We start from the raw sequence: 26874 nt of genomic DNA on the forward strand, positions 1-26874 counted from the left end.
CACACCGTATGTTGTACTTGGAAAATTACAGCAGTTAAAGCAGTTATTAATTATAGGATAAAGTCATGTGCATAAAATACAACGCGGGGGTTTCTCAGGGGAATATAAAGTCAATGTATTATGTGAACTAAATCATAATTACAGCTTGACTGGAAATGTGTGTGTGTGTGTGTGTGTGTGTATTTTATTAATACAACTTGTAATGCAAATTTAATGTAATTGAAAACGTACAAAGGACTGCACAAAATCTACACATTATGCAGTATTTGACAAGTAACAGAAATATTATAATTATGAAGGCAAGGCAGAGTGGTTTATTATGATATTTATTATGATATGTTGAATAATATCATAAAATACCAAATAAGGATGAAACAATATACCGTATATTATAATTATTCATTCATATTATATACGTGTGTTGATCGGACATCAGCAGGAACATCCGCTTAAATGACAAGCACTGAAACCAATGAAACACGTGTGGCCGCTAGAGTGGTTTGTTATGTTCTGAGGTAAATTGTAATAAAATAAAACAACATTTAATACTAATAAACGCTCAAATTAATTTTCTATATCTTCATTTTTAGATAAACGGGGACGTTTATCTAAACGGCAGACATGCTAATTAGTCCCGCCCAAGTGAGCCAACGAGCCAATAAGAAACGCCGTAAGGCTGACGTCTGCGCGTGCTAGTACAAGTAGTCAGGAAGTTGATGCATGTGAATGCATCCATCTGGGCCTGATCTGGGCATACTGGACACTGGGATGTCATCTGCAGGTGATTCGCTCTGACACAATGCAGTCTTTGCACCACTGATGTTATGTTTTCAGTACAAAACATCACTTCTGTTTGTTTAATAATCCTTTATTGTGTTGCTAAATCCAAGATGCAAGATTATGTAACAGATGCAACGTCAAGTTTGTTTATTTTGCTGATGCTTATCATGCCTTTATTAATATTCTTTTACGTTTTGATTAACATTTTAATGGGAAAGTCTTGCTGTATACATCTAACAAGAGCTAAGTTGTTAGAGACTTTACATTATGCACACTGTTGTGCTTCTCTTCGATATCAGTAACTCATGACATGCCTTTATGTATATTTTAAACGTGATTAACGTTTCCGGTGTACCAGAGAGAGAGAGAGAGAGAGAGAGCGCACTGTACAGTACATTCTCTTATCTGAATCTATGCATACATTATATGTTTGTACATATTATAATTTCTGTTCTCTTGCTACTCCAGGTATTAGAACTAAAACACAGCATAGAAATAATGTAAGTATTATGTTAAATAATGTCAGCAAACATGAATCATAAATAGTGTTTGTGATTTAGTATTTTTTTCTTTTAGAAATTAGTACTTTTATTCCGCAAGTTCTTTTAAACTTTTTATTCTCTAAAGAACCCTAAAAATTTATTGAGGTTTCCACAAAAAAATAAAATAATAATAATCAGAATTGTTTCTGAAGCATCATGTGACACTGAAGACTGGACTAATGGAATAAAATTCTGAAAAAAAACAGTTGTTTTAAACAGTAATAATATTTGACATTATTACTGTTTTTAACTAGCATAAAAATATCACGTTAGTATTATTTTAAAAACGACAACATAGAAGATTGTATTATTGCACCCTACTACAATACAAATCCCCAGATCTTTTTGTTTTGTTTCAGGATTGCGTTGAAGTGCTATTTCTCTCTTCCAGTGGTGGCAGGGGCATTATTAGTGGGCCTTCCTTACAGTATCTCTCTAGTTGCCCAATGGCTCTATGGCTGGCCCAATAAACCAGGGTACCAAAAATATATAGAGGCTCTCAAACCAAGGTGACATAGCATAGCATTAACATTTTGATGTTACTCTACTTTTATTGTTGGCTTTTTAATGATGCAGATGTTTCTTGCACTCCCTGCAGGCGCATATACTGCCTTACAAGAGCCATCCTGGAGATGCTGAAATATCTGCAGTATGGCAAACTGTACTTTCAGTGGAAACTGTGGTACAGTAATGACAAAAATAACAAGCACTATGTGAAAGTTAGTTCTATTTTTAAATTCCTGTTCATGTGGTTTACTTAACCACAGGGTGCACAGTGTGCTATGCAGTACAGAGATAATTTTTAAGAAACAAAGCTACTGTTAAATTTAGGACAATAATATGTATTTGTATTACTAATATGTATTTTAGCATTAAAATGAAAAAGCACTTGTCCCTTTTTGTTATTCTACAGTATTTGATTGTGTTTCTACCCTTTCCTAGGGCATAACGTTTGGTCGACGAGGGAACAAACTAGATTTATATTATTCACCAAGCATGGCCCCTTCAGATACTGCTCCTGTACCAGTGGTTGTGTTTGTGTATGGAGGTGCCTGGGGATCAGGAGACCGCTCCATTTACTGTCTGTTAGCCTTACAAATGGCAAAAGAGCTTAATGCCTCTGTAATTTGTCCAGATTATTCCATATATCCAAAGGTAAGCCACCATTATATTATACATGTATATATTTAATATTATTGATATTTTTAGTGTTGGTGTTTTTTTTTTAATTGTTTTTCAGGGAAATGTTTTAAATATGGTTCAAGACATCAGTGACAGTTTGCTGTGGGTGAGAGAAAAGGGACAAACATTCAATCTTGATCAAGTAAGTTTCCAGTCCTTCATGAACGTAAAGTTAACATTGCATTACAAGAATGCCACTTAAGTTTGACTTTAATAAATGCACTTTTGCTTATGTTAAATATTTAGTTTCATATCTCGTATCTTGGACTATACACTCACCTAAAGTATTATTAGGAACACCTGTTCAATTTCTCATTAATGCAATTATCTAATCAACCAATCACATGGCAGTTGCGTCAATGCATTTAGGGGTGTGGTCCTGGTCAAGACAATCTCCTGAACTCCAAAATGAATGTCAGAATGGGAAAGAAAGGTGATTTAAGCAATTTTGAGCGTGGCATGGTTGTTGGTGCCAGACAGGCCGGTCTGAGTATTTCACAATCTGCTCAGTTACTGGGATTTTCACGCACAACCATTTCTAGGGTTTACAAAGAATGGTGTGAAAAGGGAAAAACATCCAGTATGCGGCAGTCCTGTGGGCGAAAATGCCTTGTTGATGCTAGAGGTCAGAGGAGAATGGGACGACTGATTCAAGCTGATAGAAGAGCAACTTTGACTGAAATAACCACTCGTTACAACCGAGGTATGCAGCAAAGCATTTGTGAAGCCACAACACGCACAACCTTGAGGCGGATGGGCTACAACAGCAGAAGACCCCACCGGGTACCACTCATCTCCACTACAAATAGGAAAGAGGCTACAATTTGCACGAGCTCACCAAAATTGGACGGTTGAAGACTGGAAAAATGTTGCCTGGTCTGATGAGTCTCGATTTCTGTTGAGACATTCAGATGGTAGAGTCAGAATTTGGCGTAAACTGAATGAGAACATGGATCCATCATGCCTTGTTACCACTGTGCAGGCTGGTGGTGGTGGTGTAATGGTGTGGGGGATGTTTTCTTGGCACACTTTAGGCCCCTTAGTGCCAATTGGGCATCGTTTAAATGCCACGGCCTACCTGAGCATTGTTTCTGACCATGTCCATCCCTTTATGACCACCATGTACCCATCCTCTGATGGCTACTTCCAGCAGGATAATGCACCATGTCACAAAGCTCGAATCATTTCAAATTGGTTTCTTGAACATGACGATGAGTTCACTGTACTAAAATGGCCCCCACAGTCACCAGATCTCAACCCAATAGAGCATCTTTGGGATGTGGTGGAACGGGAGCTTCGTGCCCTGGATGTGCATCCCACAAATCTCCATCAACTGCAAGATGCTATCCTATCAATATGGGCCAATATTTCTAAAGAATGCTTTCAGCACCTTGTTGAATCAATGCCACGTAGAATTAAGGCAGTTCTGAAGGCGAAAGGGGGTCAAACACAGTATTAGCATGGTGTTCCTAATAATCCTTTAGGTGAGTGTACACTACCATTCAAATGTTTTGGGGCCAAGATTTTTTCTGAAAGAAATTAATACTTCTATTCAGCAAGAATGCATTAAATTGATGGAAAAATGTCACAGTATTGTTACAAAAAATATATATATTTTAAATAAATGCTGTTCTTATATGATGTTCTCTCTCTATATATAACTACTGTATTTCAGCAGCAACCATTTTCAACTGATCATAAAAAGAAAAGTTTCTTGAGCGCCAAATCAGCATATTAGAATAGCAAGTTTTGTGAGCATAAAAGAGCATAAGAGACTTCTTTAAAGAACTTTTTAAAAATGATAAACTAAGTGATAAAACAATTTGATCTAGACTACATTTTTTTTTCATGCAGGACAACATAATATTAATAGGTCATTCAGCAGGGGCTCATCTGTGTGCCCTTTCCACACTGTTTCTGGTGAACAATGCAGAAGAACTGTTCATTGAGACCAACATACAGCGAGATCTTGTATCTGCCATTAAAGGAATCATAGGTAAATCAATGTGCAATGTTTATTATATGTGGTTATTATATTATGATTGTTTATAAGTTAGCATAGCGGTTTCCCTGTTGCTGTAGCTGGTTCTTAGTAAAAACTTGATTAAGTAACTTGTTTTTCATTCATGTTGTGACTTATTTTTTAATAGGTTTGAGTGGCGTTTACAGTGTAATGGAACATTATAAGCATGAGAAAATGCGGGCTGTTGAATATGTGTCAACTATGCACAAAGCAATGGATGGTGTGGAGAACTTTGATTATTATTCACCAACATCATTACTCAAGAAATTGAATGAGGATCAGCTGAAACGGTATTGTTATTTCTATTCACACATTGTCAATGTCCAACAGCTGAAGCAGAAACACATTAACTTTTATGATTTGTTTCATTATAGTAAATTGTTTAAAAAAGATGTTACTATTATATATATTATATAAAGATGTTATATAAGGTCAATATTTTCATCTGTTTGCTACTGTAGTGCCATTACTGGCCAACTTGTTAAATTATAAATGCAGTTTACCAAGTAAAGGTCACTAGTAGGGTACAGAGAGATACAGAATACAGTGAGGCTGTTGAAAGAAGCTCTTTGTGCTTTATCATTTGCTATGGTTTTCATGCAGAGTTCCTCCAGTGGCTTTGCTCCATGGAACCAAGGACATCATAGTTCCGGTGGAGTCATCAGTGAAGTTCTCTGAGCTCCTCACAGCCCTTTCTATCAGGATGTCTCTCTATCTGATACCTAAAATGAACCACACAGAGATGGTCACTGACCTTATGGCTCCAGACAGGCACTTTTACCACACAGTTTACGGCTGTATTAAACAGGAGTACAGTGCATTTAAAGGTTATGCCGATTAATATTTTTCATTCAATTCATTACTAATATAATTTTCCATTATGCCAGACAGCAGGGACGCAGCTACGGATTCTGGGCCCCCTGGACAGCATATTCACTCGGGCCCTCCTGCGAGGAGGAGGGGAAGGGGGGGAGGGTTTGGTGTGGCTAGGGTCTCAAATTTAGGCCCTGGCCCGAGACGCTCAGGCCCTAGCCCGGCCCGTGTCCGAGAGCTTGACAGAATTACCAGCCCGAGTCCATCCCGAGCCCATCTTTTTTCCCCCTTCTCCCAAATCAGATTATACTGTTTTTTGCTATTAAAATAGTTCAGTTTTGTATGTAATGGCAAAGTGAATATATTTAGTTTCGTTTTTTTTTTTTCAAGTTAATTTAGAAAAACGTTTGGAGCATTTTTTTTGTTCGTTAAATGTTTTTTCTTTCTTAAAGTAACAACCAAGCGGCCAGGGGCAGACCGGCAGGCTGATCATAGCCATGTTTGATCAATTCAGCCTTCTCAAATCATCATGACTTGCCTAAAATAAAATCTATATGTATACTAAAACAGTTCAAGCAACAATGTTTAAACGTTAAACCTAGATAAATGTGCGCTGCATCCAGTAGTTTGTGCGGAGAGAGGAATCTAAAGCGCAGGACATGGAGGCACCAGCGCAATCACTTGCAATTTTTTCAATGGAAACAACTTGCGCTGTAATTTTTGCTCATAAAAGTAAGAGTAATACATCATTCTGAACTGTAAAGGGTCTACTTTTATTTGTGTGAACTCCCAATATCAACAAAACTTTTTATAAAATATATAAAATAATTTTATAAAATAAAGAAAACAATGATGCGCCGTCTCATCTTGAACAGGAGCGCTTCACAAAACTGAACCGAAAGTCAGTGAATACATGCCTCACAGACATGAGAGATATATATATATATATATATATATATATATATATATATATATATATATATATATATATATATATAGAAAGCTTTAAATTACTACTTAATGAAGTAAATCAAATCAAAAACAAAAACTCTTTCATTATAATCCGTGAAGATGAATAAAAAATGTTCAATAACCCATTATACAAGATGGCAAGGTGAAAGAAAACAACCTCTTTACTCGTTATCTGTTAATAAATTCTGTTAATGTTTAATTAAATGTAAAAAGAAACGATTGTTTCAATTAAGACAAAGAATAAGAAAAATAAACGTAACAATAAATAAATAGGGTGATATCAGGCAAATTGGGCCATCAGGTCAAATGGGCCATTTAAGGTTGAAGTGTCTTATCTCTTTAAAAGTTAACAGCCAATGACTGCAAATAATTTTGACATTTAGCAAATTAATTTATTGGTCTGAGGTTGCTAACGGGGGAGGGGCAATGCCTCATTCTGAGACCACACCAGAAAAAGGCAAGATGAGCAGCCTGACATATCCAATATTACTTCTCAATAATAAGGATAAATCAATAAAAAACAAATGCACATTTAGAAATAATGATTCATAACCCATGTCTTGATGGCCTCTCTGAGATAAAACACAGATTTTGTTAAATAATCCAGATTTTTATAAAGAAAAATCATTTTTAGTTACTGGCCCAATTTACCTGAATGTGTTAAGATAAAATGAGCCATTAATTTCAGTTAAAATGGGCCACCTTCTGAGTTAAGTAGAAATTCTGGTGGTTTTCCCTTTTAAAAATTATTTATATTAATATACATTTTATTTTAGCATTTGTGACATGCCTTTTTCACATTTTATTACAGACAGCATGAAAAACAGAAAGGGTCAGAAAGGAAAGACGAGGGTCAGAAAGGAACATAAACGAGATAGAAAGGATGTCCGCCAGGGATGGGGCAAAAAATACAATTAGTGGGTAGGGGAGAAGATGAGAGGAGCATTGGCAGAATATAGGGAGACAGTTGAGAGAGGCCTAAAGGCAAATGTATGCTTTCTTGCGAGAGCTTGGAATATCCCACGAGCCACTCTGCAAAGACGTATCAGTTGGAGATATCACTGGCACAGACCACGCTTCGAAAACCAATCCTCCCAGAAGCAGCTGGAAAAGAGCTTGCCACGATCCTGAAGCTAATGTGCAAGAGAGGATTCCCACTTACCAATAAGGATGTTCAGCAGCTAGCCTTCCAGTATGTTTCTTGTTATATATCATATTTCTGTTTATCTTCTTTTCTCTCAGTCTGTTGTAAGATCAGTCACATTCAGTGACTTGATTTTATTACCAAAACGAGAGAGGCCCATGAGAAAAAGAGCCAAGCCGCCTCCTTACCTTCTCACGAGTCAGGAACACCTTGACTACATAAACACAAAGACAAAAAAGCAACAGAAGGGAAAGCAACCAAGGGGAAAAAAGCAAGGTAAGAAGAACCACAGAGAAGACCAAGATCCCTGCAAGATTTGCCATACCCTCTACGGCAACCCCAGTGACCCAAAGGCCACTCAGGACTGGGTGTGCTGTGATCATTGTAGTGCCTGGTTTCATGAGCGCTGTGGTGAAGAGAATGCCATCTTTGATGACGACAGCTTTATCTGCCAAGACCTTCACATCAATCTTGAACACACACACACACTCACGCACACACCAAATGTTCAGGTTTTTGTTTCATTTTTCATTTTTATTGATGTAATTCATTGAAAGGTTTGAGTGTCTTATACCTCATCTGTTGGAAATTCTTTGCTGTCATTGGCTGTTAACTTTTAAACTGTTGCCATAACACTAATTGTTATTGTTACGTTTTGTTCATGAAATGTATGTTTTATTGATTCAATTGTTTGAAATTAATGTTTTAATGCGATTCAAATGGATGTTCTAATGTAATTTAAATGCAGTGTTCTGTTACATTATAAAATTAAACAATTAAATGTTTTATCAGAAATGTGTCTATTTCACTTTGCAGTTTGACTGGCCCATTTTTGCTGATCACCCGGCCCATTTTAACTGAACACTGCCATCTCAAAAAAATGTGGGGCGGCTAATGTTTCAAAACCTGTAGGGCCTGAACAATTTTATTTTATTACATCAATTCAAAACAAAAATATTAAAAACAGGCCTTATTAATCATAAGAATGCAGTTAAATGTCATACATGGGTTTTTTTTGTTAATGTTCCAAGCGATTAACAAAAAAGTGGCCCAATTTGCCTGATATCACCTATACAAATATACAATATATTTTTGTGTCTGAAATGTAATATGGATGGAGAAATTCCTACTTTGCATTTGTATAAGTTGTGTAAATTGTTCCTTATTATATTTATTGAAATAATACATTATTGTTTCTTTTTGTGTTCTAATTACCGAATTGTGTTACATATTCACAGCTGATATATTAAATAAACTTCAGCTGTGCATGCTATAGAAATATTATTGATTTATGTTTGCTTTTGTCTTTATTAGACTAAAATGTTGCTACCAAGAACACAATAATGTTCGTATTTGGGTGCTGAGACCGAACCATTGTATTCACCTCATAAGTAAACTGCTCCTTTATGTGGGGGCATATGCTTAAAACATTTATCTTAGGAGTATAATTCAGTTAAAATGGACACAATTATAGCACACAAAGCACAGGTATATGATCTGTGATAATCGGGAAACGTATTAAATATACATACATCGTGTATAATAATTCAATACATTTATATATTGATTGCACTGGAACTGGAACATCCATCCTTTCTTCTTTTACTGCTATGGCAGCTAAGTACATTAAACACACACTATAAATACCGCCAGACTGACTTTCGATTATTATTACCTTGCTTGCTGACCAGAGGGGGAAAAAAACCGATCTTCAAAACGAAACAGGCAACAGCATCGTTCTGACCAGCAGGTGTCGCTGTTTCCCGTGTAATCCGAGCGCTACAGCGAGCCCTGTGAGGCAGCGTCTCCCACACCGCTGAGATGAAGTAGAGCTGGAGCTGGGAAGAGCTCGAGCCCGTGTTGTTTGGGATGTCGAGGATTAAATATGGCCACTAGCTAGCTGATCTAACAGAACCAGTATCCGCTTCAGAAAACACTGGCATCAGCCGTGAAATATGGATGGGAAGAGCACAAGAGCATCTCTTTAGAGCGGCTCTCAGTGAAGCTTGAAGACATCGGCTGGTCTGGTGAGTTCTCATGGATATGCGGATACACTGGAGACATGCAAAACACATACACACTGCCCACTGGCGCTAGCTTCCTTCAAAATACAGCTCACTTTACCCATTTTGACATCTTTCTAGAAATGTCAGGATGTTATTCGCGTTATATAAATGATATGCTATGCAGTCCAGCTTTGTGAAAATGAAACTCATAGTTCGGCATGAATCGGTTGTGTGTAGCCGGGGCTAGCTGTGGCTAGGATAGGAGGACTCCGCTAGCCTGTTAACGTTAGCTGCAGGCAAATAATCATTCATGTGGAGACAATACACAAATACGATCCTTTATTTTTATAGACCTCGAGTTAATCATATGCGTGATTATTATTCCTTATTTTAAGCTTATTTAGGCGATGTCTGGTGAGCTGTAATTGTCTTGAAACCTCGCACCGTCACGGAAGATATCGACTCATCCTCGACTGTAACGTTACTAAATTTATTTGTAGGTCCTGTCAGTTCACAAACATCCCTATATAATATCATATCATATAACAATATAATTCTGAAGAGTCTGTTTTGTGTTACTGAACTCCTCGCTTGTGTCATTTCCATTTTCCTGTACTCATTTTACATAGTAATTGCTTATATTCTAATTCATAGGTTGTATATTTTGTAAATTGCGTATTGTCTATAACTTAGGTTTCTTACATTTCTGCTTTTTTATATGCGAAAAACTACTGTACAGTATTGAATGTCTGGTTGCTAATTTACACAAATTTCTCACACTGGATCAATTGCTTGTTTGTCTGTCAGTCTGTTTGTCTCAAGGCAGACGTTTCATTGAAGTATAATTGTAATTATTATTATTTCTGTCTATTTATTCATCTGTCTATCTATGACTCTCTAGACATTCAGTGAATAACATTAGACATGGACACTCATTAAGGCTGCAACTAATCCCAATAATGTCATAAGTTGTGATATGAAGGCCGTGGTGATTTATTGGGACACAGTGTGATGTTGAAGTGCTGGGCAGCTGCGTCAGGTGAGAGGTCATGGACTCATGAACAGCAGTGTGTGGTCTTGACACCTCCAGGCTGCACATTTATACGCCATTTAATTTGTGTTGTGTGTTTTGCTGAGGGTATGCAGAGCTGTGAATAAGATTAGAGATGGGTTGTGGTTTTATTGTATAAACAACCCGCCTGTTTGTATTGTGCAAGTCATTGAACCTGTGCTTTTATCCCAGAGCCATCATAATATTGGCTTGCGGCCATATCAGTCACACATGACCTAAATTGGACCTGTTTAGAGGCTATAACCCTGTTTTTAATATTATGTTTCCTATTAAATCTTGTTTGACTTATTTGTTGTCGATCAAGCTCTTTCGCAAACCTATAATTTTATTATTTTTTTTTTTTCTTCTACATGTGTGTCACAGTTCTGTTCATGTGTTCATTTTACATTTAAAACGTAGCCTAGGTCATTTAGGAAGTATGTAGAAAATGTGGTTGCTGAAGTGTATGTGAAATTATTAGGGTGTATTACTTGATATTGTCTCGTGCAGTGGACTTCACAGGGTATTTGGCCATCTTAAGTCAGATTAGCAGTGAGTAATAATGTTCAGTTTGGTATAGGAAGCAAGTGTACACCAGAGATGTTCACAAGTCTTTAACTTGGAGTCTGAGTCAAGTCTCGAGTCTTTGGTCACGAGTCCGAGTCGAGTCTCAAGTCATTTAATGGCTCGCTAAAAAATCCCATTCAGAATCCTTATGTATTGAAATCTTCTATGAAGCTGTTTTATAGGCTATAGACAAAATATATGATCTATGATCTGCTTTGTAAAAAAAAAAAGAGGTGTTAAGATGTAAGGTTAATATACATCCAGCCTGTTACTTATGTTTTAATCCATTACCATGTTCAGAACAGTTTTTCTGTAATCAAATTCTATAAAAAGATTCTGATCTACCATGACACATAAGGAAATAGCCTGTGACACAGATATTACAAAACCATACAAATAAAGACTTTCTTTATGGTATAAGTCCGGGGTATTCAATTAAAGTTCCAAGAGACACGGCCTCTGCAAGCAGGTCAGGACAAAAAAAAAAAAAAAAGTACATTTTTACATGTATTGTATTTATACATTTAGATACATACAAGGCCATGTGACAGAAAAAATACTGTTCAAGGTTTTCCTCCTGAAATCTATACTATTTTAATATTTTACTTAAAAGCATTATCTACTAAAAATAATGTAGTTACAATAATCAAAACGTTCTCACCTTGAGCAGAAAAGAAAAATAACTAGCAGTTTCAAAGTTTACGTTCTATCCTAGCCATCTAACAACAATTTTCCCAATTATAATTACATGATTCTTTTGAAATGGTCTTAGCCTACAGATTAATAATGCTAAATGTAGATCAGAAACATCTTGTCACATCTGGTTTGAACAGTCAGAGTCATAGGTTATAGATAGATAAATAGTAAGAAAAATAGCTATATTTGCAGCATTGTTTTTTTTGTTTGTTTGTTTTAGTGAAAGTAACCTACAATTTTGCTGCTCACCGTGTTTCTGTTGTTGTTAAACGGAGCTGAAAGGGCAGCCGGAAGGGAATAAATCGCGTTTGGCTTTAGATAAAAATACTAGAGGATATAGCGCTGAAAGATATTTGGGTAACACTTTAGAATAGGTAACACTTGTTAACTATTAACTACGACTTTTCCCTCAATAAATTCTTAATTTGCTGCTTATTAAAAGTTAGTAAGGTAGTTGTTAATTTTAGGTACTGGGTAGGATTAGGGATGTAGAATAAGGTCATGCAGAATAAGGCATTAATATGTGCTTAATTTGCACTAAGACATGGCTAATATTCTAGTAGTATGCATGCTAATAAGCAACTAATAGGTGTAACCGTAAAATAATGTGTTGCCAATATTTGCCATAAACGACCCTGAGCACTTGTTATGTGATCCGCTCCACTGTTTTGATGTGCTGCTCACTTAAAATGGTGCTGCTGTTACGACTCGCGGTCCGGATGGATGCGGATGCGGTCCGCCTTTTGAAAATTAGTTATATAGCCTAAGTATTTAAGGATAAAAGACTCGAGTTGCTTTTAAAATATTCACGAGTCCTTTTCCTTTTCCTCGAGTCAAGTCTGGAGTCATTTCAGGTTGAGTCTGAGTCAAGTCTGAAGTCTATAAAAATGCGATTTGAGTCCGAGTCACTAACTCGAGTGCCCATCTCTGGTGTACACCGATATATCGCTTTACAGGAAGTGGAAAGGGAAATTTACGCACCACATACTCAGTGCTATTGGACGTTTGGCTAAAATAAACACAGTGAAAAGGAGTTGATGCTCTGGAATTTTTATTCTACTTGAATAACCTCATGTGCAGTTTCTGTGCAGTTGTTTTCATGTATAAAACACATTTGATACAACAGTTACAATGCTGTTAGTATGATCATGGTTCTTAGAACAAAAAGAACCATTTATTGAAAACTGAAATTGAAAACACAGTTTTCATGTTCAGGGATCAACGGTAAGGATTTTTTCGGGCCAGTGGTTCAAATTTTTACTTGCTATGACACACAAAAAAAGTTGCCGTTATCATTGTTTTTGATCTCTATTATAATAAATAAGCTTATATGACACCAATATTTTAGATACCAAATAAATTTTACAATTCTGTTTCAATTTCAAATACCACAGCAAAAATCACTAGCCAAAAATAAACAAATATAAAGTTTAAACATTATTCAAAGTGTATAGCACAAGTAAACATAGGCCTATAGCACAAATGTAGAAATGAAATGATACTTTAGGTTTTTATGTTTGTAGATGTTTGGGTACAGAAACTGAAAAATCACATATTAAATAACATTTGTATATTCGCCACTCTTTGTTGCACCTTGAGTTTTCATAGCCATTTGAAATTAGAGGCAGCCACTGCATTTTAATCATGCATTGATCATAAAAAAAAAGTGCAAGGTTTGATTTATATTAGACTGTATAATTTCAAAATCTGAAGCAAAATCAGAATGACCCGACTTTAGCTTTGTGAAATTATGCCACATAAAACATCTGCATGCATGACACAGAAACAGCAGGCGGGCTGAATGAGACGCAATTTCACTCTCTGTCTGCGCGTATTAACACTCATTTAAATGCATTATACGGAGACAAAATGAAAAGAAAACGCCATTACTAAAAACAGCCAGTTCCCCTCAGAAACCTTCACATAAAATTCAGTATTTGGATTTTCTTCCTATATTTCGCGCATCGTGATCTTGATCTGACTGCTACTCTTTGCGTTCGTCTTCAGCGTCTCTGGCCTCTGTTAACGGCCGTTTACAGACTAATTATAATAATAACGTTACATTTCCACACAAATGGCATTTGGGAAAATGATTGCAGTGCAATGTGTGTGCAAGCACGGGACAAAGATAGTCTGAAATAAAACAAAATATGTCCGGTCGATCGGTGCATCTGTACTCCAGTGTATAAATTAGACTAATCATTGTTAAAGCTGCAAAGTTACTTGCCAAGATGGGTATTTTGACATACTGTTGTATGTATTTGCCGCTCAGGCCGCTCGCACAAGTTAGAAACGCGGCTGTCTGTGCGCGCGCTGTTCACACAGAACAGAACACCGCGAGCGAGTACTACTGAGAGGAGTTGTCTTTCACGCAGAACTGCTTTTTAATCACTTGAATTTGAAAATTAACAAGGCTTTAATTAACCCATGCAAATGATAAAATTTCGTGACAACGCTGCAGTGGCCCGATCGGGCAAGTGACAAATCCGTCTACTGTCCTGACCGTCTTTCACGCTGGCCCCGGGCCCCGGGCCATCGGGCAGTCCTTATTGTCGAGCCCTGATGTTGTAGTTAATGAAGGCATTTGAAAAAGATGACACATTTTTAGTAATTTAACGTATATTGTATGGTATAATAATGTTTAGTCATGTAATGTATGCTAATCACTTGAATAATATTATGAAGGAAAAATTGTACTTTTTGTCTTCATAAGACATTTCTGCAGATATGACAGAATATACATTAGCAATTGCTGTCCTACAGCAAAAGAGGATGACAATTGTGTTTTAGACCAAACGTGGAATGTTTATGTGAATGTTTTGAATTTGCAAATGTGGACAATGTTTTCATATTAAACATGGTGAAAATCATATATTAAAACATGTAGAGATCTCCAGTATGACTAATCCAATTCATTTGAATATTTAATAAGCAATGTTTTTATAGCATCACACTGGATTCTATTCACTACTTTACATTTCTGTATGTGCATACTAAAACATTGTGGGAAGTGTTTTTGTCATGTGTTCAGTGTGTAATGTGCGGTGAATCAGCAGCACACAGCATAGGTCACACATTACACATGTGATATTTTACACAATACAGACTTCAAGCTACTGTTGCCTAAATGACGTTGTTGGAAACTTCACTCATGTTATATGCACAGAGTATTTTCTCTCATGATTCAGTGCCAGTAAAAACAAGTCACCTGGTCAAGCATCGACTGCGCTTTTTGAGGAAAGATTCTCTTAATTGATGACATCATGTGCTGGTTTTGATCTTTATTTCTTTAGACTGTTACTCAGTGCTTTGCTGCAGTCAGATTTTCTCTGTTTGTGGTATTATTGTTTTATCTATTTGAAAATAGCCTTGATTTGAATCTATGGTGGTGTCTCGTGTTTGTACTGGATTGTAGATATTGGATAGTCTGTTTGTGTTATTTCAGTCTTCAGTACACAGTGTGTATATCCTCCGAATCAGATGACTGATTTCCCCTTTTCAAGATATATCCAGAGCTCTCTCCTATGTGGACTAGAGAGTTATAACCCTGATCTGTTGATCGATTTTTGTTTTTTTTACAGTGTGATCATTTCATAACCGCCATCTGGTCTTTAAATATTATCGACAGATCCCCCTGTACTGCCGATTTGGTATCTCCTGGTATGACACTGGTCACCCCCCCATGATAAAGCCACATGGTAGAGCTGGTGACAGGGAGGATCAGCTGTGCCAGTCCCTGCAGGCTGCTTGGCTCTCTGGTGCACAGGTCTCCTGGCAGTGCCAGCGAAGAGCGTAAATCGGCGTTTGCTCCCACAGTGTCGTATAAATGCTCTGCCTTCTCTCTTTTTTCTAGCCGGCACAGCACAGATTATCAACGATTATTTTCTCAGCAATCTTTGGATCGAAATTGCATCGGTAACAACAAGGGATGCTCGCAGAGCACAGGGAGAACAGCAGGTATGGAAAAAAAACATGTTTGATCAGTGTGTCTCCATAGTGACAAGGTGTTTGTTTACAGTTTGGAGCCGTGTGTCATGGATTTATTTGCTGCGATGGTGGTCTTGAAATGGCTTCTTACTTTCTGTTGAGGATCCTGGCAGCACTTCGCTTAGAGAATCACACATTTTTGGATTCCACGCAAGATTCATGTATGCACTGCCATAGTTTTCATGTAATTAAAGGCTGTGGAAGGTAAAACAGATGAGTAGGCAAATGACAGATGGTGAAATGATGGTGCCGTTCTTCCCGGAGGAGCGATGATGTGGAGCAACAAGAGGTTGCTGTGAGTTTCAGATGGAAATGAGGGTTAACTCTCTTTTTTTTTTTTTTTTTATAAGCGTCTTACATCAGGCACTGGGGGGCGTAAATTATTTCTTCACTGCTTCATCATGGCAGTCATCCTTTTGTTTTTTTTGAAGGCACCTGGTTTCTGGCTGTTTGTTGCGAATCAGGTTAAGACATGTTTGAAACCAAGGGATTCATTAGACTTTGACTCATTGAACACTGGGATTTTCACAGAAAGGGCTCTTGATTTCAAAATGTGTGGGGGAAACAGTAATGTTGGTTAATATTTGGATCATTATTTTGGATCGTGTCACTTCAGCTTGTAGCTGTTCACAGCATTACATCATCAATTTATGTGTGCTCCTCCCCAGAGTTGTAAGAGTTAAACAGTGATTTACTGACTGTGGCGAAGATTAGAGCCCTGCATTTTGGCCCGGGCCCCGACTTTTTTACGCCTCTAGGGCCGGGCTTCGGGCCAATTTTCACGTCACAGTTCAGACGCGGGCCGGATGTGGGCCGGATCTGGGCCAACACTATGTTGCTCTCTGGGTGCTGCCTCGACTGAGAGCAGCTCGATGGTGTTTAGTGTCCCGCAGCAGGTGCGCAAGTGACTTCAGCGCAGCCGAAGACTGAGTTCAAATGCACGCAATAGACTAAAGCTTGCTGCAAATCCCCAGCAAACATAACCATGAATGTGTCTGCGGGAAATAATAATGAGATATTTGAATTATTTACTAATAAACTAATGCTTTCTGAGTCCGTGTCGCAAGGATGAAGTTGCTGATCCTGACTCGCCGTCTCCTCATTAGACGCGCCTTTAGAGTTAATGCATCTTTATTGATTATGATTAAGATTATAATAAAAGAGTTTTTGTTTTCGATTTTTTTTATTTCGTTAAGTAATAATTTAAAGCTTTCTATAGATATATTTATCATGTCTGTGAGGCATGTATTCGCTCAGCTTCGGTTCATTTTTGTGAAGCGCTCCTGTTCAAGACGAGACGGCAGAAAGCGCATCATGTTTGTTTTCTTTGTTTTATAAAAGCACTACCTTTTGTTGGTATTGTGAGTGCACACAAATTAAAGTAAACCCTTTACAGGTCCGAATGATGTATTACTCTTACCTTTAACAAAACAAAAATAATACAAAATAAAAAAAACAAAGTGACGGTGTAGGATATTTTAATTTGTTTCCACTGAAAAAAATGCAAGTGTTTGCGCTGGTGCCTCCATGAGGACATGAGGACATGAGGACATGGAGGCACCAGCGCAAACATTTGCATTTTTGCAGAGCGCGCTTTAGCTTCCACTCTTCCACTCTCAAACTTAGATATAGGCTAGCGCACATTATTATTATAGCGCAGGTTTAACCTTTAAACATTGCCATATGCTTGAACTGTTTTAGTATAGCTATAGATTTTATTTTAGGCACGTCGTGATGATATGAGAAGACTAAATTGATCAAACACAGGCTATGATCAGCTCATGCCGCTGGCCGCTTGGTCGTTACTTTAAAAAAACAAAAACTTATAGGCTATTTAACAAACTAAATGCTCCAAACGTTTTTCTAAATTAACTTAATAAAAAAACTAAATGAAATATAATAATTTTGCCATTACACACAAAACTGAACTATTTTAATAGCCGAAACAGTATAAACTGTTTTAGGAGAAGGGGGAAAAAAGACGGGCTCGGGTCGGACTCGGGCCGGTAATTCTGATAAGCTGTCGGATGTGGGCCGGGCTAGGGCCTGAGCGTCTCGGGCCAGGGCCGGGCTAGGGCCTAAATTTGAGGCCCGTGCAGGGCTCTAGCGAAGATTTCAGTTAAATGTGAGCTTATAAGTGATTAATGACAAAATTTTCATTTTGGGGTATAGCAACGCTTTAAATTGTAATAATAAATAAGTTGTAAAATTTCACTATTTCTGTTTTTACTGTATTTCGCAAAAAAAAAAAAAGCTCTCTTGGTGAGCAAGAGAGACTTTCATACACGTTAAAATCTTGTCTATAAATACTTAAATTAGACTTTTGGATTACCTTTTTTTTTTAAACAGGCTTGTGCAATTTGCACTTTGCTATGTTTATGTTGTGTAAACATTACTTTGGCACATTTGAAAGGGAAAAAACAATAACAAAACCAAGTGGCTGTTGACCGAATATTGTAGGAATGAGGTTTATATGTGTTCAGGAATCCAGTGGCCTGTTTCGTAATGGAACAGCTGACACTGTTGTTTGTTGTTGACTTGTAGCCTGTGGTCAGTGGGAAATGTTCATTCTCACTTCGGCATTTCCATCACCCATAACAGTGACAGAGATGTGAGGGTTTTGTGTTTACGTCACCCAGTATTCCCAAGAGTCTTTGAAAGGCTTTTGAGGAGGCTGAAGCTTTTTTTCCTTCTCCGAACAGTCCTTTGGAACTTACTTTGCTTTCTCAGACAGTCATTGGAGCTGGCAGCCCTCTAAGAAATGCTATGAAAGACTTGAAGCGTAAAAGGCTTAGCCACATTTTACTGAAGATTTCATGTCCCAGCAACCTTACTCCCCACTGATTTACATCAAATCTGCCTCTGTATGTCCCAAGGCAGGATTATTCATTGAGGAAGGGCAAATAGACTAAAATGGAATCGTTTTTTTTTTTTTTTGGTTTCTTTTTAGAAACACCTGTTAATTATAATTCAAGTTACAACCACTGTCTGAACACAAAAGCATGTTTTGATTATGTTAATTAAAACATTAGAGGTTCTCACAGTAGCTATTTCATCTCTCTTTTTTTTTTTTTCTTGGTGAAGGGCTTTTTTTTGGGGGGGGGGGGGGGGGGGGGGGGTTGTTAGATGGAAAATATATAATGAAAGAAACTCAGATATCAACCATTGATAAACTCTGATACCATTAAAGCACAAAAGGAATTTTTTACACTTATTTTGAAACTGATTTTAAATTGAACACAAATTGTTTAGTTACACACACATCAGTTGGTGAATTTATGAATGATGATGATTATTACTCACAATTTATGCAAACATTCAAGGCTCATCCATCTCAATACCATAATGGAATTAATTATACATGAAATATCTTTCCATTTGACCCACTGCATTTGTTTATTATAGGTAATAATGTTTTTATAGCTCTGGTTTTTACCATGTTTAGGTTATAATGTCATATATTTTAATTTTGGTTAAGATGGTGTCCCCCTCATTGTCCATAGTTGTTACTCACCAGTGGTGCATTTCCCAAAAGCATCATTAAACAACTATGGTCGCAAGTTCTGTCATTTACCACCATAGTTCAACCATTCAGTATTTTCCGAAACCATAGTTCAAATTAGGGATGCATCAATCCGATACTCAGGATCGGTATCGATTCCGATACGGTCATTTTCTGCGGATCGGGTATTGGTCAGATGAGACAAATCCGATATTGTGCGTATACTATTCTGTGTTATTGTTGAGCCCCACGAAAGGCACAAAAACATTATAAAGCACCATAAAGTTTTTGTGCACTATATTTCAAGTGTTCTGAAGCTGTTCCATAGTTTAAGCTGAGGTACAGATGAATATTTAAGTCGTTAAATTCAAGTTCAGGTAAACTCTTCTCTCTGCCGCGGCTGTCTGTCATCCTCCATTCAGCAATCAAACTGCGTGTCAGGTTCGGTAACTAGAGTCAAACTCTCTTCAAGAGCGCACCGCTACTGAGGTTTAAAACTGTTAAAAGGATCAATAAACTAACGCACAAATTTAATACACTATGCATCATTATCTTTTCCTTTTGTACTTTGAACTTTTTTGTGCAGACTCGGAGGACTGCGCGCTGTGACTCCGTGTTGCTTCAAGCGCATCATTCTGTGCATGGGATGTGCATAAGCGCTTTCTGCTGCTCTATATTGGAGCCTTACTTATTATAATACTTTTGCACAATGAAAGATTATTAACAGTCTTTCTTGTTCTGTCCTATCTATCATATGCTGCTGCCTTTATTACTGTGCTATAGATTTAAAAGAAATGTCTTTTAATTTTATAGTATATATTTATATATAAATGCATTTGCTTGTTTTTTCATGAATGTATTTTACAACAATACAAAGAGCAATGTGTACCATTTTACCAGATTTAGTCCTACACTTATTCACTTTTATTTGTAAATAAAAATGTTTCGCTAGGTTTTATAAAATTATTGTGCACCCATGATTTTTCTAGAGTATCTTTTGCTGTATTATAAACTAAGTTTATAATAGTATTTTTGTCATAGATTATGATTATATTTTTTCATTTGTTATTTTTCATTAAAATTAAGTTATCTATATGTAGTAGATTGTGTTTAACACACAAAAGAGTAACACACACAGAAGTATAAAAATTCTACATCGATTTAAAAAAAACTGCGCTGGTATCGGATTGGATCGGTATCGGCAGATACTCACAATTTTCAGGATCGGATCGGTTCTGAAAAAATGGTATCGTTGCATCCCTAGTTCAAAGGAACATTTGCAATCAGTGTCGCAAACAGTACAGCTCTCGACCTGTGGTTAGAAGCGTAGTTTCTTGTTAGTATGACATATGGACTTAAATAAATTCTGCTCTTAGGCACACTAGCAAGCTAACATGCAGTACAATCTATCTCTGCCATTTTATCTAAATATAAATGCATTTTAATCTATGTATTTTTGCGCATCCTTAATAAGCACCGTTTTTAAAAAGAATGAGCTCAAATGCCTAAGGGAACCTGCAATGAATCAGACACTTTAAATAAAGTGAAATGACAGGGAACAAAAAATAATAAATTAGTCATCAGGTGCTATGCTCAATACAGCATCTTAGAGATCTCTAATCAGTTAACAGCAGAAGTTATTTCTCCACCACATGCATGTGATGTCGTTAACAGTGGCCCTATATTGTTGAACTAATGTGATTCAAAAGATGGAGATGCAACCGTGTTCGGGAAACAGTCGTGACTAGCTAGTTTGTTTCCACAACAATCGTACTTTGATGGTTAATCAGCGAGCTATGTCATTGTACGGGAAAGGCACCCCTGGATAGGATGATGGGGGTACTTGACAACTGTGATAGATAAGAAAAGTCTGGAATGTTAAAAAACAAAAAAACTAAAACTGGTCTGTTAAAACTTACATGACACTTATGTTGCTTTAGCCAGTAGGAGGCCAAAGCATTTGTATGTCAAATTTAGTGTTACTGTTATGTCCAGCTAAATTGTGTTTGTTTTATTGTATGAAGAAATGATTCAGGGTGTCTTGAGAGCTCAGCATTCTCTCTCTTGTAATAATCAGAATGGTGACTGATATCTGAGAAACTAGTAAATGAGCTCTGAATGTTTAATGACTAAGGAAAGGAGCTGCTCTTGATGTATAGACCTAAACACTGTTGTACTTTCTTACTCAGCAGAAATTATAGGGCTTGAGGTGTTTCACGTGCAGTTAGTTCTGTAACTGAAAATAAGAATGATTGGGTTGCAAAACTGCAGTTGACTGTAGGCCACATGCAGGGACGGATCATGACGCAGAGGTGCCCTGGGCACGGACTGATTATAGGCCCCCCTCAGTTGAAATTGTGGTCATTTTTCTCAAGTTCAAATAGCAATGGATCCTATCTACACTAAGTGAAAACAGCAGTATTTTTAGCGATATGTTATTTACACTAAGTGCAAATAGCTATAGATTATATTTACACTGTTAAAATAGCAGGATTTTCTGCTATTTATACTACTTGTTGCAAATAGTGGCAATTATCTGCACGTCAGTATTGTATTACATTATAAAACAGTATGCAATAATAACGTATTGAGTGTAAATTATCATTTTGATTCAGATTATTAAATGGATGCCACCTTATTGATACAATAAAGCCCTCCCTACACCTACCCTAACCTTACCCGATACTTTATTTTCAACTTTTTGGTTATTTCTTTATTTTTTATTACGAATAAATGCCTTTTTGACAGTCCCTTTAACACTTGGTGGGCGGAATTAGTGTAAATAGCCTCTGCCAAAAGGTGGGCTATTTTCACTAAGTGTAAGACACTCCGTTTACGTCATCAAAGAACATTATCATTGACTTAACCAGAATTAAAGCATTCTCAAAAACTCCCATTAATCACTGAAGTTGCTTACATTGTGAAATGAATATCTTGCTTACATCGTACGCACTTCTGCACTTTGTTGTTTCTAATGAGAGAAATCGGCAGAGAGCAGAATTCATCCAGGGAGTGCTTGCACTGAATAAAACAGCTGTTTCAGCGATGACTCATCTGGAAGCCTCTTATTGGCCATTGTACTCATAAGCTCAGCAGAATCATGTGTGATTGGTTATAATGCATAATGCTGTAGAAAAACGCGTCTGTCTCTGGCTCCGTGCCAGCCAGCGAAGTTGAGCGAACGCAGATTTTAATTTAGCAGCTGATGATGTGCTGCACTGAATGATCTAATCACACCAGTGTGATTGTTTATTAAATATAAAAAATATTATTTGGCTATTTTTTTTTTTTTTGTCTTTTGGATGCTGCATTCAAAATCCACTTGCCTCAAAAATCTGAGGGGGCACGGTTGAAATCGCGTTCTGGGAGTAGCAGTATTTCGGCTGGGCCCCCCTCTGGTCCAGTGCCCTGGGCACGTGCCCAGTAGGCCCGTGCGTTAATCCGTCCCTGGCCACATGAGAGAAATGCTGAGCAATTTTGTTTAGCTGTACAGGCCATATGTGGCATTTTAGCAACTTTTAAACGATCATGTCTGGTCTGTTTGGGTGAATAGACATTTTTGGATTATTATAACCATTTTACTGAAGCACAAGGCCATAAAATCTTGGAATAAGAACCATTTGTTTGTTGGAATAATATCCAAAACTTCAGGAACCTGGATACGATGCAGATATTTTTAGTTAGGTGGATGCAGTCAGTGTTGCTTTTGGTCATCTCATGTTTTCCGTCTTTAAGCGATGCTGACTTTCTTAGTGGCTGTAACTATCTGGGGTCTGTTTCTGCAAATCTGCTTCAGCTCACAGATGCTGAAACATTGTTGAAACATTTATATTTTTATATCATCACTGACTAGCTCAAGCAAATGTCTGTCAGATGTGTGTCCTACTTTACCCATGTGCTCACCGGCTTGAGCAGATGATGTAAAGTTCTTTTGTGGTTAAAGCTTCATTGTTTACCCCAAAGTGTGTAACCATTACCCAGTTGGATCTGATTCACGATCTCAGTGTTTGGAACAAAGCAAAGCATTTGTCCACACTGTTTCCCCAGGAAGCACTGTTTGTTCATGGGAAATGAAATGAAATCAAATAAATGCAAAAAGACAAATAAATTATTATTATTAATATATTTCACTGAAAGTAATCAGTTGGTATGGTTTTTATGAAACATACCAGTCCATGGGCCTCCTGTGTGACCTGTTTTTTTTGTTAGGTTTTTTTTTTTGGCAAGATGTCTGTATATATCTTTTCCTGACTTTTGACTTTCACAGTTTGTGTAGATGGATTGACAACGCAAGCTCTTTAAAGCTCTTTTAAATTCCATTTATATGACTGGATTCCGCGATTCCGTCTGCGTTTTCTCCATCGCGGAAACTAGGGATATACCGATACTGGTATCCGTATCGGGCCCGATACTGAGCTCCTGTACTAGTACTCGTTAAAATGCCCCGATACCAAACGCCGATACCACACAGCATTTGTTAAGTGCCATATTCAGACAAAGAAATACAGACAACAGAACAACAGACAGCAGAATGGAGTTATTAGAGATTAAGGATGTCTACAAAGTATATGCATGCAATGAAATTAATGTTAAACATTCACACTTTTTGGTTGATTGTAATCCATTATGTACCTTTCTATCAAAGTTATCTGACATTATCAAGCTGAATTTGTTCAGACACAGTTTTACTCTGAGTTCTTGTCATATTTTATTACCATTTTCTAAACTATAGCAAATAAACCGTGATAATGTGAGAAATTTTAAAGGTGTTTGAATAAATTTTGGTTTGACTGTATTTATTTGATAAATGAAGTTAACTAATTAACATTATACATACTCTTTTGGTTTCTGTACCCAATATTTAAAAAATATACAAATGCAATGAAAATATCAGTATCGGTACTCTGTATCGGCAAGTACCAAAAATAAAATCGGTATCGGGCGAGTACTGGAAAAAGTGGCATCGGTGCATCCCTAGCGGAAACCATAAATGGATAATATTGAGGTGTTTTGCAACTTCAGTGTAGTGGATTGGGATTTGTTGAAACTTGAGCAACGTCTGCTGCTGCCTTTGAGAGACAACTGATGCATGATGAAGCAGCAGTTAGCAAGCGCGTTCGGTGTGAGAGTGCCTTTAGTCTTTCACGTTGATTGATCAGACTCACGACTCCCAACAAATCAGATGCGCGGTGGGTGAAGATTGCTGTTTCAAAATTAAATAATTTTATCGGCTTTGAAAATGACCAATACCGCTAATCTTAAAAATGCTTAATATCGGCGCTGATAATCGGTCGACCTCTAATTTTTATTTGGGTTGTATTTTCTTACTCTTTTAGTTTTTTTCTCTTATTTTATCGTATATAAATGTATTTTTTTTTACAGCTTTGAAATGTATATGCCAATTTGATACTATTTATAATGGATATGATTTAGAGTATATCTTCAAATGATGTAGTCCAGATAAAGTGAAGAATATATATTAGGCCTATCCTTTGGTTATTGAAAAACACAAATTCTAGATCTGGAGTGTGTTGATGATGCGTCTGAAGCATGAAACTAGGTTAGTGTGTACTTTTACTTTGAAGACATTAGGGGATTTTCACACTGTTGTAAAGGACTCATTGGTTATTCAGTGTAGCAACACTTTTCCCATGCAAGGAAGTCAAAGAAGTTAAGGATTATGCTTTGAAAAGAAGCAAATTTGCGTTAGCCTGATAGCAAGAATTCACTGGCTTCAGTTTACAGGTTTGTTGGAGCTTTCATTTATTAATGTCAACAAATGCACCAAAAATTATAGTTTAGCTCTGGGTGATATGGCCATTTTTATTTGCTTATTACAAATTTTTTTCCCATATAATGCAATAATATTTATCACAATAATATTTTATCATTAATGGGAATAATAAAGGTATAACAGTAATATTCAGGTACAAAAATATCACAGAAACTGAATAATCTATTCAATTTAAAAATAACACTGGTTAGTCTTCAATGTATAAATAAACACTAATGGCAGACAGCAGCAGGTCTATTTAGGTTGCTGTCTCTTTAAGACCTCATGCACGGATCTAACATATACCGTTAAACGTAAGTTTAGTTTCTCAACTGTTTACTAAGGATGCACCAAATGTTTGGCAAATGAAATTATTCGGCCGAAAATAGCATAAAAGCTCTTTCGGAGTTCGGCCAAATAAGCGAAAAGACCAAATAAATTGTACCGAACAATGATGTGTCACGATCAAACTCTACACACTAAATCGCACACAATCAGCCTTAATGCAGCAAACATGTCGGCAGTAAGAGTGACTCAAAAATCAATACAAGCACCGAAAGCAAGAGACTGTTTAGTACTGCATCGCATGTCTTCGATGAGAAGTATAAGGGGTGGTTGTTGCTGTTTACTGTATGATGATTGAAATCGCGAAATGGTCTTAAACAATTAGTAAATAAACGGCAGAATACTGTTTTCTAACACATGCACAAATTGCATGTATTGAAATAGTGCTGCACAAGCTCATTGGCGAGGATTCAAAGTCCAAAGCACAAGGAAAATCTGCGGTGAAACACTGTTATTCGTCAGTTGCTCAGTAACATGTTTATGAAATTTTTTTAAGGCATGTGACAATGCTATACGTGCGGCAAACATCTCCCCAAATTCATAATGAGTAACATTTATAAATCTGCTGTCAGCTGCACTGAGGACTTCCTGTGGGTTTCTACCAAAATAAAAGCTCAGGAAAAGCAAGAACTCCATGAACATTCATAAATGTTAGAATTGTAAATTTACTGTTGTTCTGTACAATAAAATAAAAAAGTAAGACAATAATAATGATAATAATTACAACAGCTCTTAATACATTTATTATAACATTCACACATAGTGTTCAAATTGGGATATGAAATAAATTTTAAAAGAAATTTCTTCTGCTCAACAAGGCACCTTTTTATTTGTACTGTAAAAAAAACATGCCTGATTCAAGTCTCAAAAATGGCCAAAAATATTATTTTACTAACTTTATTAACTTATTGCAGAGGTAACCTTAACATTTTATTTTATGATTTAACATTTGTAAATAGTCAAAAGCAAAAGAGTTGTAAAAATTCTGAAAATCTTATAGAGCTCATAATTTGATTAAAAAATCTAACATATTACACATTAATTAATAAATCAGTATATATAAAATTATTTAATTTAAGTGTCATATTTGTCTTTTTTTTTTTGTTCATGTAAGCTATAGCTTCTGACCTTTAAACCAAAACATTAAACTCATAATTTTATGGCATCAATTACTGCTTTATTTAATCAGAAACACTTTTTTTTTTCACTTTTATTTTATTAGAAGTAGGCCAACAGCACCCCTTTACTGAGCGAGTATCTTACTCTATCACACACTGAATTCAGGCAAAACTTTGCTTAAAGAATGAGCCACAATGCTGACGTGATCTAATCGCTAGCACACCCTGAGCACGTGAGCTAATGTATGCCTCTTATCGGCAAGACATATAATTTTTCATATCGGGCCGATATTTACATTTAAAGCCATAATCGGCTTTAATAAATACCGTAGTGTTCGGTATTCGGCCTTCGGCCCAGTGTTTGATTTTGTTT

General features: G+C 36.7%; 2 protein-coding genes across 2 annotated transcripts in view; both read left to right on the forward strand.

Annotated features, from left to right (window-relative positions):
- Window positions 1–709: 709 nt before the first annotated feature.
- Window positions 710–6158, forward strand: LOC306869805 (uncharacterized protein). Its single transcript, XM_079416723.1, has 9 exons — window positions 710–781; window positions 1249–1280; window positions 1682–1831; window positions 1921–2041; window positions 2265–2477; window positions 2563–2646; window positions 4359–4500; window positions 4655–4817; window positions 5131–6158. Coding segments are annotated over exons 2-9 (1113 nt in total). The 5' UTR covers window positions 710–781; window positions 1249–1278; the 3' UTR covers window positions 5369–6158.
- Window positions 6159–9335: 3177 nt separating this feature from the next.
- LOC306869954 (WD repeat and FYVE domain-containing protein 3-like) overlaps window positions 9336–26874 on the forward strand; it is an 85153-nt gene continuing 67614 nt past the window's right edge. Inside the window, exon 1 of the mRNA XM_079416926.1 lies at window positions 9336–9483. The gene's annotated coding sequence lies outside the window, so the exon portion shown is untranslated. The remainder of the gene's footprint in view (window positions 9484–26874) is intronic.

The sequence above is a fragment of the Barbus barbus genome, assembly GCF_936440315.1.
Source record: "Barbus barbus genome assembly, chromosome: 5".
NCBI lineage: Eukaryota > Metazoa > Chordata > Actinopteri > Cypriniformes > Cyprinidae > Barbus > Barbus barbus.